Raw genomic sequence first — 10,201 nt, forward strand, 5'->3', positions numbered from 1 at the left:
TCAACATTGCATAACTACTCTGTGTATACAATCCCTCCATGAGAGTGGCAAGATCAGGCGTACCACCTGGGCTAGAAACCACACCAAGCAATATGTAAAGGCATATGATCCCATCCAGTAATGAAGCCTCCAGAAGCGCTCACAGCTGACCAATCAACAGCCAGTTTAGCTTTCAAAAAAAGGGAATAATGGATAATGTGCTTTGATCAGAAATCATTACATTGGTTTGAGCATTGATTATTATTAGAACCATGGGAAAATTTTGTTAAATTGCCAGTAACAAATTATATTTTTTGCCATTTGTTTAAAAGACCACAGTGGGGTTTAATAGTAATAGTTTAATAGTATAATTTTAATATTAGGTTATTCCAAAAAGATAAAATGGCGTATGGAATATATCATGGTTTTTCCTTTTTTGGTTAGATAAATATTATGATTAATTTAAAATTAAAGCCTGAACTAAAGCAAAAATATAATTTGAGAAAAAATATAATAAAATTGGTTGTAAGTAGGTCCAAGTAGGTTTAATTTTTTTCAGTGAAGTAGCAAAGTGCAGTGGTGGCCTGATACACGCTTATAGGTCCCCGGCCTAGATCTGGTCCACTGTTTGATAGTGAGAAGAAAAATGTATGTGGCCCAGATTTGGCCCAGAGGTTATTGAATGAAGGGCTGTGGCCCAGATGTGGGCCACTTTGTGAGAATTAAACGAGAAACTGAACTGTGAAAAAGATTAGTTCACTCAACTTGACCAATTTAAATCATCTGAAAAGAGTAATCTTGTTGCTTTATAGAGATGTTCGGATACCCTCTTTCCCCTTCCGATACCAGTACACCGTCATTTATTTCAGATACCACTCTCACTTTATTTCAGATGTGTACAAAAGATCTTTTTGAGAATTAACTGGTTTGAAGTCACCATTATGTTGATCAGTGTGTCATTTAGTTGGTTTCTTTATTCTTCTGACCATTTTAATAGTTTATTTAAACATATATTTCATTGCTTAATCATAAAAAAATTCATAACTGTATAATATTCTCTCATATTGTATTCTGTATTTATTCTAACTGTATATCCTGCACTTGCTAATTGCACTTCTGGTTAGACCTAAACTACATTTCGTTACACTGTACTTGTATATGTGTAATGACAATAAAGTCTAATCTAATCTAATCACAGTTAGATCTTGACAAGATGATTCTTAATCTGACTCAAGTTGAGTGAATGATTATTTTTCAGTAATTCTGTGTGTGGGCCAGATCTGGGCAGGAGACCCAGCCAGTACTATTGAGCCAGAAAATATACATGTTATGGCCCCCAGGTGAGCTAGAAGAATTTGGATTCGGGGCGATGCGACGTGACAAAAGACAATAAAACACATTTGAACCCACCGGTGTAGACACGGTGTAAATTTAGTGTGATGCCTCAGGGTTCGCTATAATTGAAAGCCATAAAATCCTATATCTTGTATTATTGTTTTAAATAGAATATCCCCTTTAACCATCTGTTACACTGAGAACACTCTCTCTTGTGCTCACAGGAGGATGAAAAGTCAACCATGCCCCAGCACAGTACAGATACGCTGGTTGATTGGCTGAATAAAAGGAAAGTCTGTGCATTCTACACATCCTTTACTGCCGACAGTCTGAAAGAAGGGGCAAATAATCTCATTCAGGTAACATCGCTAACTATTCTTGATATCAGCTTCCAATTCCTTCTCTCTCCTCATTGTGTCCATTTTTCAAAGTTTTTGCTCTTCTTAATTATCTTATCAATTGTTTTTCTAGGCATCAGGTCTTGGTAAATTGAAGCCGAATACCCTTGTTCTGGGATATAAGACAAAATGGCAGGAATGTAAACCTGAGAGTTTACATGACTATGTCAATACAATCTAGTTAGTGCAGTTGTTCTTTTTCCCCACAATCTTCATTTTTTACAATACAATTTTATACAATTTTATTTAATTTTCTTTTTAGCGTTGCGTTTGACAACAGCTTCAGCCTTGCTATTCTAAGAATGATGGATGGATTAGATGTGACAGATGATTTGCAGAATACAGGTGAATATGGGTTAATTCAGTATCTAGAAAATAATTTGATGCAGTTTTGATTGGATAATAAAGTTTGACATGAATCTGTTGTGGAGTGGCAGGTGGACCTTCCTCAGTTGTGAATCCAGCATTTGATGCAGAAGAAGCAACGCAAACAGAAAATTATGACACTGACCGAAATTCAGGTGACATAAACATCTCTTTCAAGTCAAGTCAACTTTATTTATATAGCACATTTTACAATTTTCATTGTTACAAAGCAGCTACACAAGAAACATATTGATTATAAGCAATGCATATAAGGTTATACAAGTAAAAACAAAAAAGGTAAAAACACAGAAGACAGATTCAAACACCCCCATACACAAAACACTTCACACAACAAGCACATGCACCAGCACACACATGCACGGGGGCATCGCCGAGAACCACACACCCAAGCTAAGGAGAGAGAAACACAGGTCAAATATTAAACAGACCTTAAGAGAAATCAGGCCCAACCAGGGGATTCCAGTTCCCCTCTGGCAAAAGTAGCAGCCTCTCCATTAGCACAACAGTGCTTGCACAACAATATTATATTTAAGATTATCGTTAATAATATAATTGCAGTTTAAATTTTGTAGTGAATACGTGTCAAGTCGCCGCGGCCTTATTTATGCAGCTCTATCATCTCAGCTCTTATCAGGTCTGCGCATATACATCTGATGTATCTGTTAGGTATGAAATGTCTTCGCTCTGCTGAAGAATTTTAACGTCATCCACATTTATACCGTAAGACAGTATTAAATCTAAAGTATGATAACATAGGTGAGTAGGTCCTGACTCATGTTATGTCTAACATCCATGGAGTTAAGAGTGTCTTTAAAAGCCATTCCTAAAGCATCTGTATCGTTATCTACATGGATGTTAAAGTCACCAATGACAAGGACTCTCGCGGCCAGTACTAGTTCTGATAAGAATCCACCAAATGTTTTATTAAAATCTGTGTGGTGCCCGGGGGCCTATATACAATAGGCAGAATACATTTAAAAAATGTTTTATCCTTAGTATTAGGTGAAGTACCATGACTTAAAAAATAAATTATTTGGAGTTAGACTTCTGGGAAATGCTAAAAGATTTATTGTAAAGTGCAGCAACACCTCCCCCTCTGCCTTTTAGACGAGGCTCATGTTTATAATAATAATCTTGGGGGACAGATTCATTTAAAGTAATATAATCATCTGGCTTTAGCCATGTTTCTGTCAGACTGAGCATGTCTATTTTATGATCTGTTATCATATCGTTAACAAAAAGTGCTTTATTAGAGAGAGATCTAATATTTAGCAATCTAAGTCGTAACAGTTGATTATCTGTATTTTGTTAATGTTTAATTTGTTTAACGTTAACAAGGATAGGGTCATTGAGATAAGTTAGCAACGACAGTGATAACTATAATACAATACTAAAACGAATATAAAAAACTAAGTGCAAGTGCAAGGATACAAACAAACCGCGGCAGCAATGCAGACAGGAACCATTTTCTTTGCACTTAGTTTGTATGTGAAACACAATTGGACTGCAGGTTGGGTGACTACAGGAGCTAATACATTGTATTAAGAGTCAAGAGTCCATCTGAAGCAAAAACTGATCAACATTAAGCTGACTTCAAATGACAAACCAGCCACATCTAAACAGCTAAGATCACAGTACAATAGTAAGATCACAGTTTGAGCACAAAGCGAGTTTGCTGTGCGGTTACACTCATCATGAGTATTCTGAAAGCTAATGGTGACATCAGTGTGACATCAAATTGTTGACTGGGGCCGGTTAATTCAGCTGCAGCAGCTATTCATGCTTTAAGAATTGAAGCTCTAGCTTTATTTATTCTGGCTGTTCACAGTTCTAACATCATTATATCACAAAACAGCAATAAGCAAGGTTGCTCGGATTTGTGCAATTATTCTATTCTTTCTGTAAATTCTAGATTTTACTTATGATTAGGATTTCTGTTGGCATTACTTTATCTTTAACCAAACTTCCCTAAACTTTCTTCTTGATTATAAGGGAATAAGTTACAGGGCAAGACACATTTATTTATTTTTAATGTGTTTGATTGCATCATGTCCTATTTTGCTCCTTCACAGATATTTCTGATGATTATCCCAATGAGCAGGTTAAGACAATTTTTCAGACAAAACAGGGGAGGAAGACCATAGACGTCTACTGGATCTGTGATGATGGAGGTGAGAAACAGATGCCTGAATAAAAATACTTCAAAGACAATTTTAATGAATGCCCATTATGATTTATGCTACGTTAGTGCATCATTTTTATAACGCTTGTTTAGTTGACACCTTACAATGGCAATGTTTGGTGCCATTGTATCTCCTCTCCAGCTTCAAGAAGACATTAAAGATTTAATAAATTATTCCACTCAACTTGTCCTGTATAGTCCAAGTGCTCTGAGGCATGCCAAAGGGTTTGGTAAAAAATTATGAATTAAAATCAATAATGTTTAAAGAATTTTGCCATGTTCCCCATCCGTATTCAGAAGAGTGCACACAAAACTTTCACATAGTTGTATCACAGCAATTACATTTTCTTCTGAAAAAAAATATTATTTGGTGATAAAAACTCAACAATTTGTTTTTACTGAGTCTCACTTGCACAGCATTACAGTTTTCTGTCTGTTCTCTCGAGAACATGCACAAATAGAAATGGCCAAGATTTTCTTTTAAAATATGTGGTGTCCTCAAGCTTGAAAACCGTTAGACACTATATATATATATATATATATATATGAACCTGGACCACAAATCCATAACCATAGTCATAAATTGTACAGGTTTATTTGTAGCAATAGCCAACAATACATTTTCAAAATGTCATCATTAGGAAAAATCATTAGGATATTAAGTAAAGATCATGTTCCATAAAGATATTTTGTAAATTTCCTATCGTAAATACATCAAAACTTATTTTATGTGAAAAGCTGAGAAAGCAAGTTTTGTTGTCATCATAATGCTAACTGTGGCTTACAGTTTGATCGAGCCTTACATATATGATCCAGAATCGGACCCCGAGTCTGTAGTAGAACAAGAACCACAGCAGCAACGATACAGATGGACGTCTTTATATGTTAAACATTGTTATACCTCGTTAGCTTTGCCGCTATTTTACAATCGTATAAATCACCATTCATAATGTTTAAATGCAGCATTACATAATCCCAAAGTGACTGGACATGTCTTATTCATACATACAAACATTTATGTTTTTATTTACTGTAACGCTCATATTGGGCATGTATCGCTTGTGAAAGCTCACGTAAAAGGTTACAACACAATTGAAATCCTGCGCTGTACCAGTATACATTGGTAAGACTTTAAAAAGCCATAATTTCGTATAACCTGAGACCGGTCCAAATGATCGTGTTGTTTACGTTACATGCACTGAGAAGCCGATTGCTAACAAAACAAAATTATATTTGAAAGTTACTTACTTACCGGCTGTGGTTTAGAGTACAAGATGGTCACCACGGCTTTTCCAGGAAGAAACCACACTGATGGGCGTGCCCTTCCGCTCGCTCTCTGGTTCATTCATGGGCGTGCTCTTCCAGGAGATTGGCTAATAAAACCATAGGATCCTTGTTTCGAACGAGGGATCCAGACTTATAAAAAACTTTCCGAAACAGGTTGTAGTGCTGGCGGACAGTATCGAGCACAGAAATATTACATCATGCGTCCTAATAGTCTTTTAACAAGTTTACCATGTTAAGGTTCAGGATGCAGCACGTTTAATAGTAAAAAGAAGGCACATAATGGATATAATAGCATGTTAGGCCTCCTTTAATATTGAGACCCCTGGTGTCAAATCATTGACACAACACAGAGTCAATAAAAGGTAATGGGTCCGCCCACTGTTCTGGGCAATTCCCTCAGCATGAATCCGAATACATGTATGCATGTTTTACAACCCAGCACTATGATTTCCTGAGCATGTACAAACAAGCATAATTTGTAATGCAGTTATGTATGAATTATAGATCACATTGCAATGACAGGAAGAGTGAAGAGTGGAAGATGAATACTTTAGCATGATACTTTAAAGTGATTTTGTAAAATTGTCTGAAACATGTAAGTCAACTTAGTTTCTTTAATAATTCTTTCCTTCAGGCCTGACCCTTTTACTGCCATATTTGTTGACAAGAAGAAACCGCTGGAAGAAGAGCAAAATCAGAGTGTTCCTCCTTGGAGACCAGGAGACAATTGACGAAGACCGAAAAGAGTGAGTTAATCTTTAGATCATCATCATCATCTTTTTGATTGGATCTGGTATTAGTTTCTTGTTTTGATATGCAAAAACTGATTCTTCCTTACTATTACAGCATGAAGATGCTGTTAAAAAAATTCCGTCTGGAAATTAAGGAAATTGTTGTGATAACAGATTTGGAAAAACAGCCACTTGCTAAAAAGTAAGAAACTTGTATAAACATGATACTTGCACATAGAAACAAATACACAAACATAAAAATACGTAAAAGTTACACCCGTTTTCTTTCTATGACTGTAGTTTGCAGCGATATGAGGACAGCATTTCACCCTTCAGGCTGAATGAAGAACAGACTTCAGGGGACATCCAGGAACTCAAAAGAATAAGTCCGTGGAAAGTTTCAAACAAAGACATTGAGTCAATTAAACCCAAGGTGTGTGTTTTTTTGTTTGTCTGTTTGGCTTTCTTGTAGGTGTTAAATGCGACAATACTTACATTTAATTTAAAGCATAGTCCAAAATCGACTGTCAAAGCACTCAAAGTATATATATTTTACATGGAGTAACCCTGGCCAAGCTGTACCGGAATGAACCGTTTTGGTGCATGTGCTTCTATAGTTCATATGTTTAACTTGATTAAATTTTTAGGTGGAGAGGACTTTGCGCCTAAATGAAATCATCAAGAAGAACTCCGTAAATGCTGCTCTGGTTGTGATGTGAGTATAGATGCTAACAAATACCCAGCCAGCATAGTCATGTGGGGCCCAGATGGGTTTGATGTGGGCTGTCTAACTGGGTTTCAGCCAGTTTTGTCCACGGGTTCCATGTAGGCCATGTAGGGTTAATGAAATTAACACTGCTTAGTGTGCATACTACAGGGTGGTAAATGTGACACCGAATGTTATTGAGATAATGATGTCATAACAAACAGAGTCACGGATGGACACAAAAACAACTTCAACCACAGCTTTCGGTGGAATTAACTGAAGTAAAAGAAAACAAGAAATCTCTCGCCAGATGAGGATTAAACTCCACAAACATTATGATCATATTGACGCAACATTAAATCAAATTGAAATTGTAAAACATTTTGGTCCCATATGTTTAATAAATTAATCTCAACGTGATGATCATGAAATTTGATACAAAACAATCAAATGCCTAAATGTCTTTGCACATACAGTCCGACATTTTCGTATAATGTATTTCCTATTTGTCATCCTAAAAATTCTTGTTCACTGAGTCTGATGAGTATTTATCAATACATTGCAATTGCAAAAAAATTGCAAAACAATACAAAATGGAGTCTTCAAGCAGTGAGGACGATTTTGTTGTCCTCTCTCTTCTTAAAGAGAGAAAAATAAAGAGGAAATATTGGGTCCATCCAGTCCTGAGGTTGCGTAATGAGGAAGGAGACTTCCACCTCCTTATCAAGGCACTGCAGGATTATCCTGACCAATTTAAAATGTACTTCAGGATGTCAGTTTCTCAGTTTAATGCTTTGCTAGCGATACTGAAGCCACATATTAAAAAGAAGACCAATTTCCGTGAAACAATTGAAACTGACAGTCTGTATAAGGTGTGGACACAAATGTATAGCAAAATACAACGGTCAATATCAGCTTTTTCCAAATGGTTTGTAATAAACGAAGATGTTTACAATTACACATTTAGCAGATGCTTTCATCCAAAGTGACTTGCATTGCATTATGCTATACATTTGTTATGTACAATCCCCTGCGTTCGGACCCAGGACATTGGCATTGCCAGTGCCGTGCTCTAAACACTTACCTTCAGGAAAGCTGTTTTTGTAAAGATGTTTGTGAAGTTTAATTAAATGTGGTTTGGGAAACTAATTCTCAAGGTCTTTGAGTGCTGTACATTCATTGTATTTTGCAACAGGCTACTTTCTCGGAAAAAAACATTACCTATAATGCTTGTTGTTATATACTTTTGCAATGACACTCTGGATTCAGGAAACACTGAAATATTGTTTTTATGTTACTATTGTGCTAGTTATTTATAATTAATGTTTTTTACAGTTCTATGCCAGTCCCTGAGGTTAATTGCCCCAGTTCCCTCTATATGGCTTGGTTGGATGTGTTGAGCTTTGGCATTCACTGTCCTGTCCTGCTCGTTCGAGGAAATCAAGAAAACGTCATGACATTCTACTGCCAGTAAAGCATACACACAAACTGCACTGAAAGCTGCTCTCACTCTTGAAGAAAAGACAACACACTTCTTTAAACACTGGACTGGTTTTGTCTGTGCTTGTGGATGGTAATCACAAATACACAATGAATGAGTGACACTAACCTTTCAAATGGTAATGCAAATGGAACTATAAGATTCATGTTATAAAGATCCTGAGTAATTTTTTTGCATATTCATTTTGCCTAAAATTGGTTAAAAAAATCCACCTGCTTCTTAAGGTCTCACCATCTATTCTGGGCTCTTCCATGTTAAAACTGTTGTAAAGAAATCAAATTATGGTTTTGATGAAAGAAACAAATGTTTTTGCACAATTTTGTTCTTGTCTACAGAAGTAGTTTCAGATATTTAAACACGCCTTCAGATCAGAAGGTTTGCATGGTCAAGAGAAGTATTTCCCTCAAGTGGCCCTAAAGTTTTAAATATTAATATAATGTAATGTATCGTATTTAACACCAAAACAGGTAAATGAAAGAGTTGGCTTACTATGCTGTTGTTTGAACATTATGCCTGACTCAGGTTCTTGGTCCCCCTGACTGGGTAATTAATGATACATACATGATAATCAATATTACAAAATTCAGGACTTAGAATGGTGGAGGAATACAAATTATATTGTGATCTTAATTTCATGATAAAATATGTAACTGTGTCACACAATTTCATAAAATTGTAATTAAAAAAGTAAGTAAGTAAAATTATTATTAAGAATAATAAAAAAAATCTTAACCTTTAAAAACTATAACTGAATAAATACTATATTCCTTTGTTTATTAATTACAGGTTTTGTTAATCTGCTTTTCAATGTGAAAAGTAATTAAATGCAATGAAGAATGTTTAAGTTTTATTGATTCTTATTAGGTACAGCAAGCATAAAATATACAAACAATAATAAAAAATAAACAACCAAAATGTATAGAATGTAATATATGCTGAAATAAATACAACAAATGGCATTTAATCTTAGTGTGTGGTTTTATGTGTGTAAGTGATCCTTGGCCTCATTAAAAATTATCATTTAAATTGAGAATTTACATTTATTTTACATGATCAATTACATGCAACTTCAACCCTTTAACATATACATTCTCTTAAAATTCAAACATCTCAGTTTAGCTTTACACTGGCTAAATTTACAATGGCTACATTGTTAGACCATACCAGACATTTTTACAGTATCATACTAATAAACTCTAATGCAGTTATACAGCTGAAGAATCTATTAAATTATATTGACTGAAGTCACAACATCAAGTGTAAATAACAGCTGAACATGTTAAATCTGTCAAGATGTCACCAGAGGAGAATTAAACAAACATCATTAATATCTTCACTTATTACAGACACCACTTTCACTTTATTTCTGTAATCTGATCATAGTGGTTTTAATATGTTTTAAGTCACCATTATGGTGATAAGTGTTTTATACCGTTGTACTCTTGACACTTGACTCGATTGAGAACGATTTGGCATGATGGTGGAAAAGTGCTCAAGGAGTCTTGTATTATATGCACTCAGCATGCATTGCAGGTTGAAGCATTTCCGTTGATTGTTACTGCACAGATTCATATGTGCATTACTGATATATCTGTGTCTGACTGATGCAGTGGTTAAATCTTTTGTGTATATATTGTGACAGCACTGCTGTAAATTAATAATGCTTTAGCACTAATATGTTAGGTCTAACAGTGT

General features: G+C 35.3%; 1 protein-coding gene across 2 annotated transcripts in view; it reads left to right on the forward strand.

Annotated features, from left to right (window-relative positions):
- slc12a10.3 (solute carrier family 12 member 10, tandem duplicate 3) overlaps positions 1-9,535 on the forward strand; it is a 54,653-nt gene extending 45,118 nt beyond the window's left edge. Inside the window, exons 17-26 of one of the 2 annotated variants that reach the window (XM_079464629.1) lie at positions 1,539-1,673; positions 1,786-1,892; positions 1,975-2,057; positions 2,150-2,233; positions 4,172-4,270; positions 6,203-6,314; positions 6,415-6,501; positions 6,600-6,732; positions 6,947-7,014; positions 8,341-9,535. In XM_079464629.1, coding sequence (XP_079320755.1) covers positions 1,539-1,673; positions 1,786-1,892; positions 1,975-2,057; positions 2,150-2,233; positions 4,172-4,270; positions 6,203-6,314; positions 6,415-6,501; positions 6,600-6,732; positions 6,947-7,014; positions 8,341-8,479 — 1,047 coding nt within the window. In that variant the 3' untranslated portion in view covers positions 8,480-9,535. Of the gene's footprint in view, positions 1-1,538; positions 1,674-1,785; positions 1,893-1,974; positions 2,058-2,143; positions 2,234-4,171; positions 4,271-6,202; positions 6,315-6,414; positions 6,502-6,599; positions 6,733-6,946; positions 7,015-8,340 lie in introns of both variants that reach the window. The other variant, XM_079464628.1, reaches the window with a different exon arrangement.
- The last annotated feature ends 666 nt before the right edge of the window (positions 9,536-10,201 follow it).

This window comes from Barbatula barbatula (assembly GCF_947034865.1).
Source record: "Barbatula barbatula genome assembly, chromosome: 1".
NCBI classification, from domain to species: Eukaryota; Metazoa; Chordata; class Actinopteri; order Cypriniformes; family Nemacheilidae; genus Barbatula; species Barbatula barbatula.